The 24,160-nt window shown below is 43.3% G+C and overlaps 1 protein-coding gene across 3 annotated transcripts in view; it reads right to left on the bottom strand.

Annotated features, from left to right (window-relative positions):
* Window positions 1-1,284: 1,284 nt before the first annotated feature.
* kdm6a (lysine (K)-specific demethylase 6A) overlaps window positions 1,285-24,160 on the bottom strand; it is a 77,297-nt gene continuing 54,421 nt past the window's right edge. For all 3 annotated transcript variants that reach the window (XM_047369545.1, XM_047369546.1, XM_047369547.1), the window contains 15 exons: window positions 24,014-24,124; window positions 23,523-23,912; window positions 21,944-22,782; window positions 16,252-16,381; window positions 16,043-16,148; window positions 14,523-14,728; window positions 14,362-14,414; window positions 13,513-13,587; window positions 13,275-13,423; window positions 13,071-13,185; window positions 12,798-12,985; window positions 6,492-6,633; window positions 6,287-6,413; window positions 6,031-6,201; window positions 1,285-2,256 (listed from right to left, as the gene is read on the bottom strand). In XM_047369545.1, the coding sequence (XP_047225501.1) occupies window positions 2,230-2,256; window positions 6,031-6,201; window positions 6,287-6,413; window positions 6,492-6,633; window positions 12,798-12,985; window positions 13,071-13,185; window positions 13,275-13,423; window positions 13,513-13,587; window positions 14,362-14,414; window positions 14,523-14,728; window positions 16,043-16,148; window positions 16,252-16,381; window positions 21,944-22,782; window positions 23,523-23,912; window positions 24,014-24,124 (2,829 nt within the window). In that variant the 3' untranslated portion in view covers window positions 1,285-2,229. The remainder of the gene's footprint in view (window positions 2,257-6,030; window positions 6,202-6,286; window positions 6,414-6,491; window positions 6,634-12,797; window positions 12,986-13,070; window positions 13,186-13,274; window positions 13,424-13,512; window positions 13,588-14,361; window positions 14,415-14,522; window positions 14,729-16,042; window positions 16,149-16,251; window positions 16,382-21,943; window positions 22,783-23,522; window positions 23,913-24,013; window positions 24,125-24,160) is intronic.

Here is a 24,160-nt window from a genome sequence, read left to right on the forward strand (position 1 = left end):
TGTGGATGGAAGAGGAAGTTGTCTGAAAGGGATGTCCGGGTGCTAACCCGGATTGTATCCAAAAAACATAAAACCACGGCTGCCCAAATCACGACAGAATTAAATGTGCACCTCAACTCTCCTGTTTCCACCAGAACTGTAAAGAAGCGTACCACCCAGACTGTTGCATGCCCAGAGTGAAGCATGGGGGTGGATCAGTGATGGTTTGGGCTGCCATATCATGGCATTCCCTTGGCCCAATACTTGTGCTGGATGGGCCAAGGACTACCGAACCATTCTTGAGGACCATGTGCATCCAATGGTTCAAACATTGTATCCTGAAGGTGGTGCCGTGTATCAGGATGACAATGCACCAATACACACAGCAAGACTGGTGAAAGATTGGTTTGATAAACATGAAAGTGAAGTTGAACATCTCCCATGGCCTGCACAGTCACCAGATCTAAATATTATTGAGCCACTTTGGGGTGTTTTGGAGGAGCGAGTCAGGAAACATTTTCCTCCACCAGTATCACGTAGTGACCTGGCCACTATCCTGCAAGAAGAATGGCTTAAAATCCCTCTGACCACTGTGCAGGACTTGTATGTCATTCCCAAGACGAATTGACGCTGTATTGGCTGCAAAAGGAGGCCCTACACCATAATAATAAATTATTGTGGTCTAAAACCAGCTGTTTCAGTTTCATTGTCCAACCTCTGTGTAACTAAGATGTTTCGTTGCCATAGAAGCAGATGTAGACAGATGCAACTTTTTCAACAAAGCCGTCAGCTGTTTGTGTGTGTATATATATATCGTTAGATTGATACACAGTCAATAAATTAGAATATACATTCACCAGCCACTTTATTAGGTACACCCTACTAGTACTGGGTTGGACCCCCTTTTGTCTTCAGAACTGCCTTAATCCTTCGTGGCATAGATTCAACAAGGTACTGGAAACATTCCTCAGAGAGTTTGGTCCATATTGACATGATAGCATCACACAGATGCTGCAGATTTGTCGGCTGCACATCCATGATGTGAATCTCCCATTTCACCACATCCCAAAGGTAACTAAGGAGGTACCGGAGTAGAGCGAAACAGAGTGGAGCGGAGTCGCGCTGGCTAAAACGAGCCAGTGGAAAAGGGGCAAAATGTGATACCAGAATACGTTAGAATCCAGAGGGTCTCATGGTCGATACAACTGCAAGGTGTCCAGGTACTGTAGCTTTCCTCAAGAAGGAATAAGGAAAGGGTTTTCTCACAACCATTATAACCTTAAAAAACAAGAAAAACCGCAGATGTAAATAAAGATTGTTTTTTTGTTTATTAACGAATAAAACATCCTTCAAACAATAAACCCATTTCAAGGTTAGGTCTCTGTACAACGCTTACTAAGCTGTTTATTTATATAGAAAACATAAGGGGCCAGGCTTAAAAATCACAAGGCTCCCTCAAATTTAATGGCAGGTACTCTAGAGAAAAATTACAGCATTCCATCAACAAATATTTTCAAGCAATAAATATGAATTTATAAATAGTGTAAATTTACATCCAAATAAAAAAGAAATGCAAATTAAAGTTCACTCTTGACTGTGCAACCCTTTTTTCCTGTGACTTGGCTGGTTGTCTGGAAATCCACTTCTCTTCCTCAACATCAAGAAGCTCAATATACCAACAAATCAAAAAGTAAGTTTATCGGTGTGTAAAGAACAGAAACAATGTCACTCAGATTTCACATTTCATGTTTGTTTTCCTGACATACAAAAGACCTGCTATGCTAATCACTCGTCTCATGGAGGGAACAAAGCTCTGATGTCAACCCACAAATAGAATACAAAAACGGTAAAAACAAATCTATCAATTCAGTAGTCTCTGCGTGACGATGATGCCGGTTCAAACATAATATGTACAAAACTTTATGCTATTCTTTATTTTCAACTGATGTGTGTTATGGAGAAGTTCAGATGGACCAGTAGTAGAACAGTCTGGTCATGACAGGTGGAGCTGCCATCCCCCCTCCAGTTCACCAGGGGGAGGCACACCGCACAGGGCAGGTTGCATAGACACACAGCTTTCACACAGCTGCCTTACGGGATAGCTACAGGATGCAGTTGGAGGACTGCCACCTTTCTTCCTGAATATCAGAGAAAAAAAAAGAAAAGGAAGGAGAGGGAGGGAGGTTCTGAGAGTTTCCACTGAAGTCCATTATGGTTCTAGAATGATCTCAGAAGAAGAGAATTTCTCCATCAAGAGGAGGAAGGCAGGGGGCTCACCTGTGGAGAGGAAACAAAGAACACACTCAGATCTGCAGATAAAGTCCATCAAGCTTTAATGAAGAAAGCATGTTTCATCTGGCCCACTGAGATCAGAGTGACAGTACTGCTAGTTTCTATGGAAGGCCATATGTGTCCATATTAAAATAAATACACACCAAAGGAGTATAGAAGTACTGAAAAAATTTATAAAAGTTTAATGAAGGTCTAAAATATTAGAACAAATAAAAATGCTTTGATCATATCTGTAGTTTCAGTAGCAATAGTGTTTATAAGACCTAAATGATCTTATGTGATAGACCAACACTAAGTAAAGAAAACAAATCAGAGATATGGCAGGCATTTTTTATTTAGCACCTTTTCATTTAAAACCTGTAAATATAATCTCATGCAACCAATTTCCTGATGTAATTTGTCCTCAGTATAAATGCAGCAGTTCTGTGAAGGCTTGTTAGAGAACTTTGAAGAACAAACAGCATCATGAAGACCAAGGAACACAGCAGACCGGTCAGGGAGACACTTGTGGAGACGTTTAAAGCAGAGGTAGGTTAGAAAACTATATCCTGAGTTTTGAACATCTCACAGAGCTCTGGTCAATCCATCATCTGAACCAGCTGCACACCTACCAAGACATGCCCATCCACCTAAACTGACAGGGCAGGCAAGCAGTGAAGTAGTCAAGAGGCCCATGGATACTCTGGAGGAGCCACAGTGATTCAAAGCTTGGGTGAAACTATTGATGTGACAACCATTAGTCATCCACTCCACAAATCTGGCCTTTATGGGAGAGTGGCAAGAAAAAAGGCCATTGTTGACTTTTTTGTGTCCCAGTCATAGGATGAAACATGGACTGAACTGCACACAAACAAAGAGACCGAAAAAAACTCTGAATCCAGACTCCAATTAATTATGTCAGGATTGGTCCTCCATCATTGGGCTGGTATTCATTGGACAATACTTGACAGGCCAAAAGAAATATCAAATAATCAAACTTAAATATAGAGTGGGGAGAGCAAGTATTTGATACACTGTGGATTTTGCAGGTTTTCCCACTTGTAAAGCATGTAGAAGTCTTTCATTTTTATCATAATTCATCTTCAACTGTGAATGATGGAATCTAAAACAAAAATCTAGAAAAATCACATTGTGTGATTAATTAGCATTTTATTGCATGACATCAATATTTGATCACCTAACAACCAGTAAGAATCCCGGCTCTCACAGGCCTGTTAGTTCTTTTTTAAGAAGCTCTCCTGTTCTCCACTCATCACCTGTATTAACTGCACCTGTTTGAACTCATTATCTGTATAAAAGACACCTTTCCACACACTCAATCAAACAAACTCCAACCTCTCTACTATGGCCAAGACCAGAAGGCTGTGTGAGGACATCAGGGATAAAATACAGGGGTTGAACAATGAAACTAAAACACCTGTCATTTTAGTGTGGGAGGTTTCATGGCTAAATTGGACCAGCCTGGTTGCCAGTCTTCATTGATTGCACATTGCACCAGTAAGAGCAGAGTGTGAAGGTTCAATTAGCAGGGTAAGAGCACAGTTTTGCTCAAAATATTGAAATGCAGACAACATTATGGGTGACATACCAGAGTTCAAAAGAGGACAAATTGTTGGTGCACGTCTTGCTGGCGCATCTGTAACCAAGACAGCAAGTCTTTGTGATATATCAAGAGCCACGGTATCCAGGGTAATGTCAGCATACCACCAAGAAGGACGAACCACATCCAACAGGATTAACTGTGGACGCAAGAGGAAGCTGTCTGAAAGGGATGTTTGGGTGCTAACCCGGATTGTATCCAAAAAACATAAAACCACGGCTGCTATAGCCAAACCTTTGGTCACTCATGCCAATGCCAAACGTTGGTTTCAATGGTGCAAGGAGTGCAAATTTTGGGCTGTGGACAATGTGAAACATGTAATGTTCTCTGATGAGTCCACCTTTACTGTTTTCCCCACATCTGGGAGAGTTACGGTGTGGAGAAGCCCCAAAGAAGCATACCACCCAGACTGTTGCATGCCCAGAGTGAAGCATGGGGGTGGATCAGTGATGGTTTGGGCTGCCATATCATGGCATTCCCTTGGCCCAATACTTGTGCTAGATGGGCGCGTCACTGCCAAGGACTACTGAACCATTCTTGAGGACCATGTGCATCCAATGTTTCAAACATTGTATCCTGAAGACGGTGCCGTGTATCAGGATGACAATGCACCAATACACAGCAAGACTGGTGAAAGATTGGTTTGATGAACATGAAAGTGAAGTTGAACATCTCCCATGGCCTGCACAGTCACCAGATCTAAATATTATTGAGACACATTGGGGTGTTTTGGAGGAGCGAGTCAGGAAACGTTTTCCTCCACCAGTATCACGTAGTGACCTGGCCACTATCCTGCAAGAAGAATGGCTTAAAATCCCTCTGACCACTGTGCAGGACTTGTATATGTCATTCCCAAGACGAATTGACGCTGTATTGGCCGCAAAAGGAGGTCCTACCCCATACTAATAAATTATTGTGGTCTAAAACCAGGTGTTTCACTTTCATTGTCCAACCTCTGTAGTAGACCTGCGCAACACTGGGATGGTCTACAGGAAAACACCCAAGTTGCTTGATGAGAAGGTAACAACTGTTGGAGCAATTATAAGAAAATGGAAGAAGTTCAAGATGATGGTCAATCACCATCCCTACCGTGAAGCATGGAGGTGGAAACATCATTCTTTGAGGATGCTTTCTGCAAATGAGACAGGACAACTGCACCGTATTGAGGAGGATGGATGGGGTCATGTTTCGAGAGATCTTAGCCAAAAACCTCCTTCCCTCAGTAAGGGCATTGAAGATGAGTCGTGTCTGGGTCTTCCAGCATGACGAAGACCCGAAGTACACAGGCAGGGGAACTAAGGAGTGGTTCTGTTAGAAGCATCTCAAGGTCCTGGAGTGGCCTAGCCAGTCTCCAGACTTGAACCCAATCAAAAATCCTTGGAGGGAGCTGAAAGTCCGTATTGTCCAGCGACAGCTCTGAAACCTGAAGGATCTGAAGATCTGTATGGAGGAGTGCTCCAAAATCCCTGCTGCAGTTGTCTGCAAACCTCCTCCAGAACTACAGGAAACGTCTGATATCTGTCATTCCAAACAGAGGTTTCTGTACCAAATATTAAGTCTTGTTTTTCTGATGTATCAAATACTTATGTCATGCTATAAATGCAAATTAATTACTTCAAAATCACACAATGTGATTTTCTGGATTTTTGTTTCAAATTTCGTTGCTTACAGTTGAAGAGTACCTATGATAAAAATTGAAGACTTCTACATGCTTTGTTAGTGGGAAAACTTCCAAAATCAGCAGTGTATCAAATACTGGTTCTACATTATTATTATTGTATTATTATTACTGTATTATTACTGCGCAACTACTGCAAGCCAGAAGTTATATTTGCAGTTTTCAGAAATCACATAGGAGACAGCGTAAAAAGGGTTCTACAAAGTATTTACTCAGGGGAGCTAAAAACAAATCATGTTCCACTAATGAGATTTTTTTTTTAAACCGAGAAACCCATTTATTATTCTGCACTAGTCAGTGTTGGTCTATTACATAAAATCCCAATAAAATATGTTGATGTTTGTGGCTGTAATTTGACAAAATGTTAAATAGATAAGGGGTAAGAATTTTTTTGCCAAGCAATGTAATTGTTCCTTATCGATATTCTTTATTTATGTAAAAGTGATTAAACTAGCTTGCCATATTCGAGTTCGATGCTTACCAGTGTGAACTGGTCATAAACCTGCATGAGGTCCTGTATCTTGTACTGCTCTAGCACCACAAAGTTCTCCAGGTTTGTGCTCGCCCTCCTAGCACAGTCCTGGCAGTGCACCACGTACGTTTTCCTGTTGTTACTCTCGCTGGTCACAAACAACAGGTCAAACACTTCCACCTGGTCCAGAACACACACACAAAGCAGAACCAGTAAAGCACCATTCACATCCTGAATACAGCAGACATGACCCGGCTGTGCTTACTTCACAGATGCTGCAGTAATGTGCCGGCTCGATCTGGGTCCGACCGTGCCACACCAGCTCCTTCCCAGCAGCAAGCAGCATTTCCCTCTGCATCTGCACCTGCTTCAGAATCCGCAGCAAGCAGTACCTAACAGACACACACACAGTGAATTCAGGGTCAAACCCAACAAAGTAGCTGGACTGAGCTAATCTGGCAGGGCCTCACTTGATCAGCTCAAAAAGCTTGTGGTCCGACACTTTGATGTTTCTTGCCATGTTCCAGGAGAGGTGGATCATGGGAACGATGGATTTGACGCTCTGCAGTTTGTTCCACTCGTAGCGCTCTACCGCCAGCTTGTACTGATAAGCTGGAGACAGAAACAAGGCAACAATTCTTCTTCAGCCGAGCATTTGCCAGTCAGGTCAGAAAAGCTGATGCAGACTCACAGAACTCAAAATGTCTGAGCCCTCAGGTAGCAGAGATGCCTCAGAGTATAGATACCTCATCACCTACAGTGGCTATAAAACATCTGCACACCTCTTGAAAATGGTTTTCATGATGTAGAAAAAAAGACAATTAGAAATCATTTCAGAGCTTTTCCCACCTTTAATCTGCCACAAGGTGTACATTGGTGTCATTGAAAACCAACTAACCAAATTAAAATCTTCTAAAGGTCAGTCAGTCATTTTCTACCGCTTATTCCATAGTGGGTCACGGTGGAGCTGGTGCCTATCTCCAGCAGTCTATAGGCGAGAGGCGGGGTACACCCTGGACAGGTCGCCAGTCCATTGCAGGGCAACACACATACAACCATGCACACACTCATTCATACACCTAAGGGCAATTTAGAGTGACCAATTAACCTAACAGGCATGTCTTTGGACTGTGGGAGGAAGCCAGAGTACCCAGTGAGAACCCACACATGCACGGGGAGAACATGCAAACTCCATGCAGAAAGGCCCCAGGCTGGGAATCGAACCCAGGACCTTCTTGCTGCAAGGCAACAGTGCTACCAACTGCGCCACCGTGCAGCCCACATCTTCTAAAGGGTGTTGTGGAAAATTTATTGAAATGCTCTGAACTTCCCTTTACCTCTCTCCCCTCTGACCTCTGTGTTCTGTTACCCTAGAGGAGTTGGTCTGTAAATCCATTATCAGAAGTTTATGGTTAACACTCCTTGAAGGGTTTTCCCAAGGAAGGGCAGATGAGTGCCCTCATAGATAACCTTGTTACCTCTGACCCTAGCTGGGGTCTAGGGCCATAAAGCACAAACTCATAAGTTGAGGTAACACCCACATACTCTTTAAATACTGTGTGTAAATGTTGATAAGGGCTCTGCTTCACTGACTAAACTCAGTGACAGGGTCTTCAAATGCTGCAATGCCTTTGAATAAATTTATAAAGACAAAATCCTGTCTTTCTCTTTTAATGAGTTAATTTATCTACCACTTTGATAAGAAAATTCCACTACAAGGGTAAAAACTAAAATAATGTGACTGCTTAAGTGTGCACATCCTCTTATAACCGGCAATGTTGTGCGATCAACTAGCCACATTATACTCGTACTCGTCGTCTTCCACTTATCCGGGACCGGGTCGCGGGGCTGCAGACTCAGCAGAGACACCTAGACGTCCCTCTCCCCAGACACCTCCTCTTAGGGGAGCCCAAGGCGTTCTCAGGCCAGTTGAGAGACATAGTCCCTCCAGCGTGTCCTGGGCTGTCCCCTGGGCCTCCTCCCGGTGGGACGTGCCTGGAACACCTCCTGAGGAAGGCGTCCAGGAGGCATCTGGTATAGATGCCTGAGGCACCTGAACTGGCTCCTCTCGATGTGGAGGAGCAGCAGCTCTACTCCGAGCTCCTCACCCTATCTCTAAGGGAGTGCCCGGCCACCCTACGGAGGAAGCTCATTTCAGCCGCTTGTATCATGGATCTCATTCTTTCGGTCATGACCCAAAGTTCATGGCCACATTACAACTAATGTTAAGTAGAAGTCAGTACACAGATGCCTTCATTTAAACAGCTCGGCACAATTATGTAACTAAATGATATTAACGTTTTTCTGCTTTAGCATCTTCTGAACACGGAGCTCAGACAAATGAAATAGATTACAATCATTATTTCATTTCATTTCAACAGCTGACGGCTTTGTTGAAAAAGTTGCATCTGTCTACATCTGCTTCTATGGCAACGAAACATCTTAGTTACACAGGGGTTGGACAATGAAACTGAAACACCTGGTTTTAGACCACAATAATTTATTATTATGGTGTAGGGCCTCCTTTTGTGGCCAATACAGCGTCAATTCATCTTGGGAATGACATATACAAGTCCTGCACAGTGGTCAGAGGGATTTTAAGCCATTCTTCTTGTAGGATAGTGGCCAGGTCACTACATGATACTGGTGGAGGAAAACGTTTCCTGACTCGCTCCTCCAAAACACCCCAAAGTGGCTCAATAATATTTAGATCTGGTGACTGTGCAGGCCATGGGAGATGTTCAACTTCACTTTCATGTCCATCAAACCAATCTTTCACCAGTCTTGCTGTGTGTATTGGTGCATTGTCATCCTGATACACGGCACCGCCTTCAGGATACAATGTTTGAACCATTGGATGCACATGGTCCTCAAGAATGGTTCGGTAGTCCTTGGCAGCGACGCGCCCATCTAGCACAAGTATTGGGCCAAGGGAATGCCATGATATGGCAGCCCAAACCATCACTGATCCACCCCCATGCTTCACTCTGGGCATGCAACAGTCTGGGTGGTACGCTTCTTTGGGGCTTCTCCACACCGTAACTCTCCCGGATGTGGGGAAAACAGTAAAGGTGGACTCATCAGAGAACAATACATGTTTCACATTGTCCACAGTCCAAGATTTGCGCTCCTTGCACCATTGAAACCGACGTTTGGCATTGGCATGATTGACCAAAGGTTTGGTTATAGCAGCCCGGCCGTGTATATTGACCCTGTGGAGCTCCCAACGGACAGTTCTGGTGGAAACAGGAGAGTTGAGGTGCACATTTAATTCTGCCGTGATTTGGACAGCCGTGGTTTTATGTTTTTTGGATACAATCCGGGTTAGCACCCGAACATCCCTTTCAGACAGCTTCCTCTTGCGTCCACAGTTAATCCTGTTGGATGTGGTTCGTCCTTCTTGGTGGTATGCTGACATTACCATGGATACCGTGGCTCTTGATACATCACAAAGACTTGCTGTCTTGGTTACAGATGCGCCAGCAAGACATGCACCAACAATTTGTCCTCTTTTGAACTCTGGTATGTCACCCATAATGTTGTGTGCATTTCAATATTTTGAGTAAAACTGTGCTCTTACCCTGCTAATTGAACCTTCACACTCTGCTCTTACTGGTGCAATGTGCAATCAATGAAGACTGGCTACCAGGCTGGTCCAGTTTAGCCATGAAACCTCCCACACTAAAATGACAGGTGTTTCAGTTTCATTGTCCAACCTCTGTAGTTTCTCAATGACTTTAACAAAACTTGATGACCTCCTAAAACACTTTCTGTTGCACTCAAGCATAGTAGCGATTAGAGGTGTTTCGATCGATTGGCCCCCGATCATTATCTGCCCATTTCTGTTAAAGTATGAGATCAGTTAACGCCGATCACCTCTACCTCATTACTGTACAGCCTGCAGAGGCCCCGTGTGCAGTGTAGCATATCTCGCCCTTTCCTTCACAATGTGCAAGCGTGCAGCAGCTAATCCTAAACAAACATGTCTGCCGCGCGGAACGTTTCTGCCTGTGAGAGTGATGTAGAGTTTGCGTCCTGCAACACCTGCAACGAAAAAATAGCTTGCGGGGAGGGCACGTCCAAATGCCTCAACACAACGAAATTTAAAGAGCAAGCACTGGGCGGAGTGTGGTGAATTTTTGAGGCTCACTGCAGGGAATGAAAAGAAGACACCTGGAGCAATCTGACTGCAGTTAACGCAGCCCACTATCGCCAACACTCGTCCTTATGAGAACGACAGTCAGAAGGCTAAGCAAATGACCTGAAAAATGCAACCTGCATTTTGAATGTTATTCTCTGTTACTTGACATTATTTGATGTAGGCAGTGAAGTAAGATTTATTTGCCATAAACACATTTTCCAACTTGCTTGATCTAAAAGCATGTGGGACAAATGTGTTTTGGTCTGATCCAACTGAGGTTTGATTTTGTGGCAAAAATTTTAAAAGATATGTTTAGCGCATAAACAAAAGAACACCATAACCACAGTGAAGCATTGTGATGGGGACATCATGCTATGGAGTTGAATCTGGAGCTCTAGTCAAGATGGAGGGAATAATAATGATCAAAATCAATCTGTTAGCACAAAACGTTTGCTAAAAAGCTGAAGATGAACTTCATCTTTCAGCATGATAAAAGGACCCAAAGCATACATCTAAACCACCAAAACCACAGGTTCACAAGTAGGGGGTTGAACTTTCAGAATGACCCAACCAGAGCCCAGTCTTAAGAGGGCTGTGTACAGGCAGGAGATGCCCCCAGAGTCTGACAGATCTGGGATGTTTTTGAAAAGAAGAGTAGGCAAATATTTTCAAGTCAGGATGTCCAATGCCAATTGACTGCTATCCAATGAATGGATGAAATCAAAAGGGGCTTCCACCAAGTTTAAAGTGCCTGTGACATGCTTCCACTCAGATGCAGATATTGAAAGGAAATATGTTAATAATTAAGAAATTGGGCAGTAATTTACATCTTATTAGGATTAAAGATGCAATAAAAGACAATTGTGACACTAAATAAGCATATTTCTATGTTAAATTTTGCATGTCTACAGTCGCCTAGAAATGACGTCTAATGGGAAGTCTCTGGTCATTCAATATGTAAGCGTCAATGATAAACGGTTCAGGCAGACGTTGCGTTAAAATCAGCGTTCAGAAGGTGAAACAGTGCTTGCTGGTGGTGGCAGCAATACCACGACAGCAGCCGTTAGTCTGCACTACTTTGCGGAAGCGATGAGGATCAGAGCTGCCTGGATCAGAGCTGGAAAACTGACGAGGGACAGATGGGCTGGTCCCACCAAGCACAGCCAGTTGTGATCAGAGGACTTCTCAGCAAACTGCTTCAAACAAGAAACCTCCGAATTCACAAGAGAAATGATGTCAGAGCTCAGGATATCTGACAGACGAAGGAGAATGTTGAAGCAGATGCTATAGCCATGCTGTTCAGAGCATCTGATGGGAAAAAATCGCCTTCTTGCTGCTGTTGCTAAACGGATCAAGGCTCAGCAGGTAAGAACACTTCCTTGTTGCAAAAGTACAGTTAGATAATGGTAGTTAGTGTTAATAATTAAAAATCCAAAATTATTATTTTGTTAATAATAATAATCCAAAAATTATTATTACTGAAATAAGATAAATTACACACTCATAGGATATATTTAATGAATGTTTCTCTAAAGATTCTAATATAAAGTTAAAAAAATGACCCAACAGGTCAACGGTCTTCAAATCATCTCTTGTGTCTGCTGCTACTGCTCCATGCTGCTCAGCTTTGCCCCTGGTTGTTTCACTCAGTGCCGTATATATACAATGTAACCCTGGATTTACACTGTATCTGCTCTGGTCCAGTACGGTCCACTGCGAAACCCGGAGGAGCTCCAAGAACCATACACAGATCGTGCAATAAAAGCCAGTGATAAATGCGGTAGCAAGTCCGAAACAACTCATTCTGCTGAAATTAAACCAGTTCAACTCGGTTTATAATACCTTAGTTAACCCAGTAACTGATCTAATTGATCTAATGTTAACAACTGCTAATATTTACACGTGTATATATATAAATATATCCGTCTATTTATTAATATAGAGAGATCTAGTCCATCTTTAGTGAATTATTTTTGAACATCCAGATATTGTGCTCGTTCTGTTTCCTGGTGGTGTTATGATTCATGCATATTGACTCCGGCTTCCGGCAACAATAGACTCTGGTCGAATTAAATGGCCGCCAGGACGCCGCAGCGTTTGTGCTCTGATGATAGCTGACTTTATTCTCGTGACTCTGCTGCGTCTCTCTCTGATAATGACTGAAATATATCTAAAGAAATATCAGATTCTTCGCTGCTGTCTGTGTTGCTGCCATTGTAGCAGCAGTCAGTTTACCTGCAGGGGTTCCCCTGTGATGTCATAAAGAGCACAACAAAATCACAAAGGAGTAGTCTAGAAATGCCTTTTTAGTGAAATTTATCTCAATAACTGTTCATTTCAGTGGCATGAATATTTTATCAATGTTTCCTTTCCATAAATGTAATTGGATTTATCATGAAAATTCGATGTCACAGCCACTTTAAGGGACTGCACACTTTTGCAACCGTGTTATTTTAGTTTGCAGATTTTAGCTTGTTTTTACATCAAGTTGTCTAGCTTATAGATTATATTAAAAGGAGAAAGAAGATTCTGAAATTATTCATTTTGGTCTCATTTCTTTACATCACAAAAAAACAGACATTTTACCAGAGGTATGCAGATTTTATATTCACTGTAACTCTCCTCTTTGACCCACCTGTGAGGGGTCCCACGTTCCATGCAATGTTATTGCACCAGCCGATGGCCTGAACCCAGTGAACGGTGCCCGTGTTGAGCCACACCAAGTCCCCAGGCCGCTGGATGAAACGGTAAACTGGCACGTTGCTCTCATACAGGTCCTCCAAGTTGGGCCACCAGGAGCCCATCAAAAAGTTGATGTTGTTCCTGCCAGAAACAACAGAATCAGTTACTAGGACCAACTTTTAGGCTTGACCAGAACATCCTCAAAGCGTCTCTGGAGATGATGTACTTTTCGCAGAAGTCGTTGACGACGCCCCAGTATGATTCAGGCACAGCAAACCATTCACAGTCACCAGGACCAATGTTGATGTTGACCGAGCAGAAGTTGTTGTTTTCTTGGTGGCCTATCAAAGCAAGACAAAAGTACATTGTGATTACTAAAGGTTAAAAGAGAATAATCAGGGATTCTGGGCTTTGTTCTGGCCGGTTTTACCTGGAGTCCGGCTCCCTGGCACCTTCATGTACAGCTGGACGGTGTTCATGCCCAGGATGGTGTGGCCCACATGGCTGAGGAGGTTCCCGGCCGACACCACTCTGGCAAAGACCGGCAGCTTGGTCAGCTCCTGCAGCTGCAGTTTCCATCTGTAGTCAGTTAATTGTTAGTGGTGGACTATAAAAGTTAGTACCTGCTTTTAGACGAAAGCAGTGAAGATATTCAGGAGTTTCCTCACTTTTTGTCATCAGAGAGGTCGATGTTGGTACCAAACTTGATGTGCTTGAAAGGGCCTTTCTTTCGACGAATTCCACTAGGAGAACAACAATATAAAAATTTTCCACAATAAGAGCAAAGCAACTAGTAAAGGGAGCCTTAAGCAGAGATCCAGTTTCTGCGTGATCAGCACCGAGGTCGAAGTCTAAACAACACTCTTCAGTGTGGATGAAGACGTCTCAACGTTGGCTATTTTCACGTTCACTGAGGTATTTAAAGTCAAACCAAACACAGCTCGTCAATTTCCTTCACACCCATTTTAAACTATAAAATACTAAAATTCTCCTTGAACTTGTGACTAATATTTCTAGTACAGGGTTTGAATATGGAACTTGAAAAACACAGAAAATGGAGGGAACCCAAAAAAGGACAACAGAAGAACAACAGTCAGATAAAAAAAAGAATGGACACAAGGAAGGAAAGAATGAAAGACATAAGAAGAAGAAGACACAAGATACAAGATACAAGGAAGAAAGCAAGGAAAGAAGGAAGAAAGGACATCATACTGTGTTGGACCAGAGGCACATCTAAAAGTCGGAAGAGATTGAGCCTTGTGTACAATTCATTTTATAATATTTCACAGATCCCAAAGGGAAATTAAATATAAAAAACTGCATTTCCCGCTCCTCATGGCACACGGAGCAGAAAAGGCAGCATAACCAGATATCAATGTAGGACAGAAGGAAGATGGACTGATTATGGTTGAGGTGACAGGATTTCTTTTTCTCCCTTGAGGAGGCGGTGCCTTTAGATAAGTGTAAATAATACAAGCAAAAGCCCTAAAAGATGTGGTAACAGCAAAAGGACCCACCTGTCTGAGGAACCTGCCTCTGCTTCGACCTCTTTCTTTTTCTCATTCTCCTCCTGTGAGGAAATACATAGATTCTGTTTTATAAAATATTGGACTGCATTAATAAAGTGGAGGAAAAAATAAATATCTTGAGTGTGTGTTGTGATGCGATCTCCACTGACCCGCAGGGACTCCTGGAAGGACGAGGCCTGGTACTGGGCATATTTCAGGATGGTGGTATGGGAGCGACTGCTTTCGCAGCGCCACATCTTACTGGTACCACTGGGGTCCCAGTTCTCATCGGTAGGCTGAGCCAGCTGGGTCCGCACCTCCACCAGGTGGTCAGGGTTGGCCTCCACCAACGTCTTTGTGGAGAACAGGCCCAAGTCTGTGTGGGTGATGGGGAGTGAGATAACCCAAAAGGTCAAGAGAAAGTTCATTTAAAGAAATGTATTCTACAACTCTGGAGTGGCAGAGGCTTCACACCTGACATTTCACCCAAAGTCTGAGATATGCTGAGCCTTAAGTTCAATATATTTCATTGGGCTTTTAAAAAGGAGGTCAAGAGTGTATTTAGCTCCATCCATGTTCAGCTCTCCACAGCATGAAGGAGCCACCATAATGTCTCATTGTGTGGCTGATGTGTTCAGGGCGATTCGCAGTGTTATTGTTCCGCAACACAGCGCTTTACATGTAGGCCTAAAAGCTACATTTCAATCTCATCTGACCAGAGCGAATATTTTCACACAACGTGAGGCAAACTGCAAACATAACTTCATAATTCTTACATCTAATAATGGCTAAATTTCTCCATAAAGGCCAGATTTTTTAAGTGTACATCTTAGTTGTCCTGTTAATAGATTGTACCTGAGCTGTGGATCTCTGCAGCCCCTCCACAGTTGCTGCTTCTCTGATTAATGCCCTCTTTGCTCAGCTCATCAGTTTAGATGGACAAGCATGTCTTGGTAGGTCCACCCTCTCTCCTTGTTCAGATGATAGACTGAACAGAGCTCTGTGAGATGTTTACAGCTTTGGATATCGTTTTAGTATCTAACCCCGCTTAAACTTTCACTCTGACCTGTCTGTTGTGTTCCTTGGTCTCCATGATGCTGTTGGTTCTCTAAAATTTGCTAACAAACCTCTGGGGCTGCATCTATACAGCAGCATTTATACTGAGATTAAATTACACACAGGTGGACTGTTAGCTAAAATGCATTTTGTTACATTGGATTTTATTCAGGGGTATTAGAATGAAGTCGTCTAAAAAGAAATGTTTGCTATATTTTTTAAGCTATTATTTGTAAAACTGTTTTGTTTTTCGACTTCATAACCAGGAGCTTGTTTGTCTTTATCAATCACATAAAATCACAGTAAAATAAACTAAGGTTTGTGGCATTAATGTGCCGAAATTTGAAAATGTTCAAATGGGATGAAAGGCACTATAAACACTTAAAAGAAGAAGCAGGACTGAAAACTGCAGGACTAATATAATTCACCTGCAGGTGGCGGTGTTGTTGCACATGTCAGATTCACCAACAGAGAAAATCCCTCTCAGGATTTCAGAGACACACCCACAGAGCCAAGAGAGACTGAGCACACAAGCATCCACCCATCCAGTCAGTCAGATGAAGTAATGCTCACACATGCAATCATTACAGCACAGTGGGGGCAGGAGTTTTGCATCTTTGCTGCATCCTCTTACCCAGTTTCAGTGCTCCAGCCAGGCCCCTGATGACAGTGACTGGGTTGGCTGAGTTGGTGCAGAACTGATGGAGGGGAGGGAAGAAAGCATCCCTCTTGTTTTCAAGCTGTAGGGCAGAAAGTAGACAGCAGGGGGAGTCAGAGAGGATCCAGCAGGGTACTCTCAACACAACATGATGAACACTCCTTCAATAATGTGGCTGCACCCACATAAATACTGGGCGTTGGAGGATTGAGTTTGTCCTTTGGCAGTGGCGGTGAGGGCGGGCCGGGCGGCCGTGGCGGCGGACACCTGTCCAGGAGGATGCTGCTGGTCGACAGGCCGTTCCTGCCCAGGTTCCTGCAACCACAGGGTTATAGGGAGAGATCAGAGTGGAGCTGAATGAGGCTGTAGTCAAAACAACATTACTGTGGCAGAGAAATGCTACAGTACACGTTCACTTGAAGTAGGCAGATATGTGTGATATGAATATAACAAAAGTGGGCTCTATGGTAGTGTAAGCGTGGATGCTTTTGCCACAAGGTGGTGGTGTAGGTTATGTTTCCTATGGTGTAGTTCAGTAGAAGAAGCTTGAGAAGGAAACAAACAGAACCAAGGTAGAAAGAAGAAGAGGGCTGGAATGGATAACATGCCTACCCTGGTTGTGTGAGCTCCAGCTTGATGAGTGGGATACACACATCAGAACCTCAGGATGTAGTTCAAAATTAAGTCCGGGCCAAATAAAAAGTCCACAAACATTTCTCACTTCTCTACTCGTTTTCACACATGAGAACGAGTTAGCCCCAACGATAATGGCCGTCCTACTGATGTGAACGCAGGCATCTGCTGGGTCACAGCTGAATGCTGTTACGCAAGAGCACAGTCCCCACCAGAACGTGTTGCCGTTCCAGAGGAGACACACAGTGCAGAAATCACCATCTAATCCCACAATATCATACACTTCCTTCTATTGCTAACCTGGGCTTTAATGGAAAACGGCTGAGGAGGAAGGAACTGCATTCAATTTGACAGTTTTTACCAGAGAGGCACAGAGAAAGTGCCAGTGATTTTCAGCTTAACCGGTTCTGACCGGTCACCAGATGGTCAGTACCTCTGAACTATTTCTTGTCGGTGAACACACCACACCTAAACGCCACACACCACTGTCTTCTGTGTGGCAGTTGTTACTGAGAGGAGACAACTGTACTACCTTGAGTGTTGGTGAGGGGTTGGAACAGAAAATGTCTGAGGAAGCAGTGAAACAGTGAGAACTGTATTGTCCACTGAGGCGTGTTGGCAGCTGCTTGTTGATATGGACCTGGATGGTTCAGCAGATACTACAACCCTGAACAAAGTTCCATGCCGTCATGGAACATGCTGGATCTGGCAGCTGACTGAGTCTCTGTCTCTGGGTTTATGAAACCTTCTGCCAAATCCAACCTCCAGAAAAGGTCAAAGGTTTGGAAGAAAAATGAAAAAAACTCCTTATATTTAATTTGCTTCCAATTAACAAGCCAAAGGGGCACTTTTAGGACCTTAACCCTCCCCGATTCTTCACAGTTAAGCTTCTAATTTGAACCTAAAATACTTTGGCTTCACCACCTTTCATACCAGAACAAATAAAACTCATTTACACACAAGCATAAAGAGAATAAACTGAAGGCAAAGTCTCACATTAGCTGCTTTGATGTTGGAGCCAGAGGCAGTTCTAATACTAGGTGGGACCGCCTGCCTTCAATAAAGCTATATAAAATTAGGGTTCTAGAGTTCTTCAACACTTTGAAGACACATTTTTGTATTCCTAACACCATGTTTTATTAGCTGAACAGCAAGGAACCTAAAACGTATCTAAGATGCCTAATATTTGGCATCTCGACAGTTCAGAAGAAAAGTAAAACCAAATTTATTCAGAGTAATTTAAAATAAATTGAATCACAATAATCACTGCAATATCCTTGTCTGCAACATCGCAGCGTGAAAGGATAAATGGGTGGTCTGGGTGTCTCAGAGGATATTATATCACAGAGTGACGGAGACGTTAAAGAAAATAAACGGTAAGAAAGTGGGTTAATTGTGATCAATGTTGCAACAGTTGTCACAGTTGCATGTTTTTTCATGCAACCCCGGTTCTAACTCATTCACCAATAACAAAGCTCTAGATGCTCTTCATTTTGTTCGACCAAGAGTGATGTTTAAACACGTCGTGCCAGTATACGTCCACTTCAGCAACTCCCTCTGTATTTACAGCAGAGGGTCGACTTCTCATTTGGTCTGGATCAGATACCTATGGGCAAGGCACTTAGCCTCAAGCGGCCAACCGATCTGTGATTGGGTGAATGTGGCTCTAGTGTACAACGCCTTGAGTGATCAGTATGACTGGAAAAGCACTGAATAAATTCAGTCCATTTAACATTTCCCCGAGTAAATATTCGGTAATAAACTGTAAATGAAATGAACATGTTGTGTTTAGTCTGATCATGTAAAGCTAGTTGTAATTGCTGAAAAAAAGATTAACTCCGTTGTAAACAAACAGCAGAATACTTTAATGTCTGTAAATAAATAATAAAATCAGCTTATGGTTAATAACTCAGCTTCTGCTTCTACAGAGTGGAAAATAAATCAAATCTGCCGAGTGTGGACATCTAAGAGAAGTTTTTCACATCACCGGCCAGCAGGTGGAAACATCAGAGCTCTGCCAGAGCATGAAAACATGTGATCAAATGTGAGAAAACCTTACAAAGTTTGAACAAAGAGCATATAAATAACAAGACAAGCATAGAGAAATGTCTTGTTATTGCTACAGCGTCAGACCATGTGACCCATGGGGCTCCTGATATCTGAAGGGAGAAGGCCAGCCACTTCATTAAGATCTTCAGGACAAGAGGAGTTTTTGACACATATCAACTGACAATAAGTCACTATATTAGAATAGAGACAAAGACTGGACTTTGAAGGAAACAAGCCAAATGTTCTATTCACAAATGCTGTAAAAGCAGCATTTTAGTGCATTTCTAAATGAAATTATAAAGTATAAAGACGCAAACAATAAAAGCCCAACAGAACCTGCCTTCTATGCACCTAATTTAATGTTTTAGTGTTCAACCCGTGTTACTGCTTTAATGAATAAATCTAAAATCAAGCACATTTCACTCCGTACAAATATTCAATAAAGCTCAATAAAAAACAAGTCAGTAGCAGCGGACATTAGGATGAGTTTCTGATGAGGTGGACAGAGCGGACTAACAGCAGAGCTCCACAACTTACAAGATCACGTTCCTCTGTCACCAAAATAAAAGCAGCATATTCAGATTGTGAATAGTTTATGTCAATGTAAACTAGGTGAGGACATCTGAAGGGCTGGATGTGGATCCAGATCAAAAAAAGGCCACAAGAAGTCAGATTGATCCATCTCCAATTTATACACAAATACGTTGAAAGGCCCTCCATTAAACATTTTTAATCAGCAGTGGTGTGCAGAAGCTCTGCAGCATTATTTGGTTCTTCTTTACTCACCAGTTACTAAGCTTGAGATACTAACAAGTAAACATTTAATGAACAATATGGTTAAGATCACTGTTGACTTAAAAGGAGGACTAAATGACCAATTAATATACAGGTCCTTCTCAAAATATTAGCATATTGTGATAAAGTTCATTATTTTCCATAATGTCATGATGAAAATTTAACATTCATATATTTTAGATTCATTGCACACTAACTGAAATATTTCAGGTGTTTTATTGTCTTAATATGGATGATTTTGGCATACAGCTCATGAAAACCCAAAATTCCTATCTCACAAAATTAGCATATTTCATCCGACCAATAAAAGAAAAGAGTTTTTAATACAAAAAACATCAACCTTCAAATAATCATGTACAGTCATGCACTCAATACTTGGTCGGGAATCCTTTGGCAGAAATGACTGCTTCAATGCGGCGTGGCATGGAGGCAATCAGCCTGTGGCACTGCTGAGGTCTTATGGAGGCCCAGGATGCTTCGATAAGCGGCCTTTAGCTCATCCAGAGTGTTGGGTCTTGAGTCTCTCAACGTTCTCTTCACAATATCCCACAGATTCTCTATGGGGTTCAGGTCAGGAGAGTTGGCAGGCCAATTGAGCACAGTGATACCATGGTCAGTAAACCATTTACCAGTGGTTTTGGCACTGTGAGCAGGTGCCAGGTCGTGCTGAAAAATGAAATCTTCATCTCCATAAAGCTTTTCAGCAGATGGAAGCATGAAGTGCTCCAAAATCTCCTGATAGCTAGCTGCATTGACCCTGCCCTTGATAAAACACAGTGGACCAACACCAGCAGCTGACACGGCACCCCAGACCATCACTGACTGTGGGTACTTGACACTGGACTTCTGGCATTTTGGCATTTCCTTCTCCCCAGTCTTCCTCCAGACTCTGGCACCTTGATTTCCGAATGACATGCAGAATTTGCTTTCATCCGAAAAAAGTACTTTGGACCACTGAGCAACAGTCCTAGTGCTGCTTCTCTGTAGCCCAGGTCAGGCGCTTCTGCCGCTGTTTCTGGTTCAAAAGTGGCTTGACCTGGGGAATGCGGCACCTGTAGCCCATTTCCTGCACACGTCTGTGCACGGTGGCTCTGGATGTTTCTACTCCAGACTCAGTCCACTGCTTCCGCAGGTCCCCCAAGGTCTGGAATCGGCCCTTCTCCACAATCTTCCTCAGGGTCCGGTCACCTCTTCTCGTTGTGCAGCGTTTTCTGTCACACTTTTTCCTTCCCACAGACTTCCCACTGAGGTGCCTTGATACAGCACTCTGGGAACAGCCTATTTGTTCAGAAATGTCTTTCTGTGTCTTACCCTCTTGCTTGAGGCTGTCAATAGTGGCCTTCTGGACAGCAGTCAGGTCGGCAGTCTTACCCATGATTGGGGTTTTGAGTGATGAACCAGGCTGGGAGTTTTAAAGGCCTCAGGAATCTTTTGCAGGTGTTTAGAGTTAACTTGTTGATTCAGATGATTAGGTTCATAGCTCGTTTAGAGACCCTTTTAATGATATGCTAATTTTGTGAGATAGGAATTTTGGGTTTTCATGAGCTGTATGCCAAAATCATCCGTATTAAGACAATAAAAGACCTGAAATATTTCAGTTAGTGTGCAATGAATCTAAAATATATGAATGTTAAATTTTCATCATGACATTATGGAAAATAATGAACTTTATCACAATATGCTAATATTTTGAGAAGGACCTGTAGTGTTTAACTGTGTGATACAAACAACTCATAAGTGATCACTTTCATTCTCCAATATTATCAAACTATTGGGTGAAGCTGCAGGCCCACGCAGTTGTTCAATGGAAGGACAAAGTCAGGAAGGTACTATATGGAACAAATTACAGCAATATTGCAAATGAAAACTGATATTTATGGAAAAATGGTCCCCAGTTCCAGCATACATTTCAAACTCTAATTGATTCTGTGTGTAGCGTGATTGTAATGCTGGCCAAGATACTCTTCTACAGTTTACATGGACGAAAAAAGACTTATAAGTAGTACTGATGATGCACAGTTGATTTGAATAAAAAACAAGTAAAAAAGAGAAGTGATCAAACGGTTACTGTATATAAACTATAGGAGCATGTTTCATTACTAGGCCTACTGTAACTAACACCTTTACACCATCAGAAACAACATAAGTCAGAGTCAACTGTGGGCAATGGATTAAATAATAAAAAATGTTGGAGTAAGATTATAATTGCATGTAGTATTTGTTTATTTACTGGCTCACTAGACAAGTATAACATAATAATAAGCAACATGATAAATATTTAAAACTGCAGAAGGAATCATCAGGTTTCAAAGCAAAGTGAAAGTTGTTGTTTCCACAGCTCAGGCAAGTGAGACTGCAACATCCTGCCAGACAAAAAACCATGAATGCAAAGCTTCTTACCTGCAAGCTTTGAGCACATCACTTGAACTGGGGTAGATGGAAACTGAAGACCATAGAGCCAGACCAGCAGGGGGCGTCTTTTTCTGAGGGCTCTGGGAGTCCTCCCTGCCCTTCCCGTTGAGCATGGGCCCCTGACTGTTTGAGTTGGACGGGCTGTTAAGGCAGGAGAGACTGCTGGCAGCTTGAGGTTCCGCTGAGCACGGTGAGGGTGTCGGGGCGGTGGACAGAGGAGAGGATGCCACCGAGTGCTCCGCCTTGGTGTGGAGAGCTGGGTGGACGTTATTGATTTTCTCTGAGGAAGAACCTCCATGGTTATTGTGGTTATTCTCGTCATTACTGGTAGCATTGGCTTTTCCCTTTACAAAGGCTGAGAGTTGAGGATTGTCTGAACTGAGCGCTCCAAGGGCAGGAGAGGCAGGCTGTGATAGGCTGGTGGAGCGGTCCGTCACCCGCGGCTGGACGTGATTAGTCAATCCCTGCCGGGAGGTGGTGCCAGGACTGTGTGGTGCTCCTCCATGATGCCCGACGGCAGCCTCAGGACCTGACGGTAGGAGGACAATGCTGCCGTCTTTGCTCCCGGAAGGCGTTGTGTCTTTGGTGTGGACCCCTGAGGTAGTAGTGGAGTGGGGAGGCGAGGACAAGTGGTTGGGGGTTGTCTGGGGGGAGGTGGGGGATAAGGAGGAGGCCGAGGAAGAGGCAGTGCAGGGCCCAGAGCAATGTCCAACCTGATTCAGAATGCCAGAGGAGGACAAGGAGGTCTGAGAGGGGGAAGAAGAGGAAGAGAGAGGGGGCTCTCCATTAGGACCAGCCGAATGTGAACCTGGACCTTTTCGAAGCCCCTGTTGAGAAAAGAAGAAAGATTTCTAAGTTTAGACTGACAAACAGAGCAGACAGCAGTTTACGAGTTGCCTTGCTAAAAACTCTTACTACAACCTTGAGCTTTTTGACATTTTACACTCAAAAACGTCAATATGTTTTATTGAGATTTTTATGCGATAGGGTGGAGGAAACCTTAAGACTGCACATTACACTGAACACCCAATCATATGGTGGAACATGGTGGAGACAGCATCATGCTGTGGGGATATATTTCTTCAGCAAGGACATGGAAGCTGGTCAGAGTTGAGGGGAAGATAGATGGAGCTAAATACAGGTCAACTCTGAAAGAAAGTCTGTTAGAGGCTGCAGAACCCATGAGACTGGAGCAGGAGGTTCAAATTCCAGCAGGAGAAGTACCATAAACATACAGCCAGAGCTACAACAGAATGGTTTAGAACAAAACATATTTGTGTGTTTGAAGGGCCTAGTCAAAGCCCTGCTCTAAATCCACTTGAGAATCAAGCAATTATGAAAATTGATGATCACAGACACTTTCAAATAGTGTAAAGCGGGTAACGACAGTAGCTGTAACATCAGTGAAAAACATTTTATTCTACGTAACAATTACCCGGTACTTTGTTTTGGTCTATCACATTAAATCCCACAAAAATGGACTGATGTTTATCGGTTTACCATAGGAAAATGTGAAAAAGGCACTGTAGTTGTCCTACTCAGCTGTGAAACATCAGTGGTGGAATACCTGAGTGGTAGTGTTGCGTTGTTGGCTCCTCCATGTCTCGTCTGCATTACTGGGACTAGTATTAGTGCTGCTGGTGGTGCTGGGCTGACTGGTGGCTGTACAGGTGTGAGGTAGAGAGTTCTGCTGCGGGTAAGGCACGTTTCCGTTGCTCGCGCCACCACCTCCCAGTCCCGCCGTGTGATTTTTAAGGTCCAGGTGTCCTGGCAGACCTGCTGAAGGACTTGAAGAACAGGATCCGTTGGCTGTGGGCTGGGTGACACAAGGGGGTCGACTGGCTATGTGACTGAGGGGGGAGGTGTGGGAGAGGCCGGAGTTGTGAGGGGGATCTGCTGAGGGGCCGTTGGGAAGGCTGGACCGCGGCTGGGCGTCTGCAGTTGCCTGCTGCCTCATCTGATACGCAGGACGAGAAAATTCAATTTCAATTCAGCTCTGACAGAGAAAACATTTATTGTGTGTCTTTAATGTAACAAAAAGAAATCAAACACACACACCTGCTGCTGATGCTGCTGCTGCATGAGGGAGTACTGGTTCTCCAGCTGCTCGAGCATCTGCAGCTGGGGAGGCTTGAGGCTGGCTCGGTTGGTCCGTAAATGATCCAACAGCTGTTACACAACAGTGTTAAATGAATCCAGCAGAAG

This window comes from Girardinichthys multiradiatus, chromosome 7, assembly GCF_021462225.1.
Source record: "Girardinichthys multiradiatus isolate DD_20200921_A chromosome 7, DD_fGirMul_XY1, whole genome shotgun sequence".
NCBI classification, from domain to species: Eukaryota; Metazoa; Chordata; class Actinopteri; order Cyprinodontiformes; family Goodeidae; genus Girardinichthys; species Girardinichthys multiradiatus.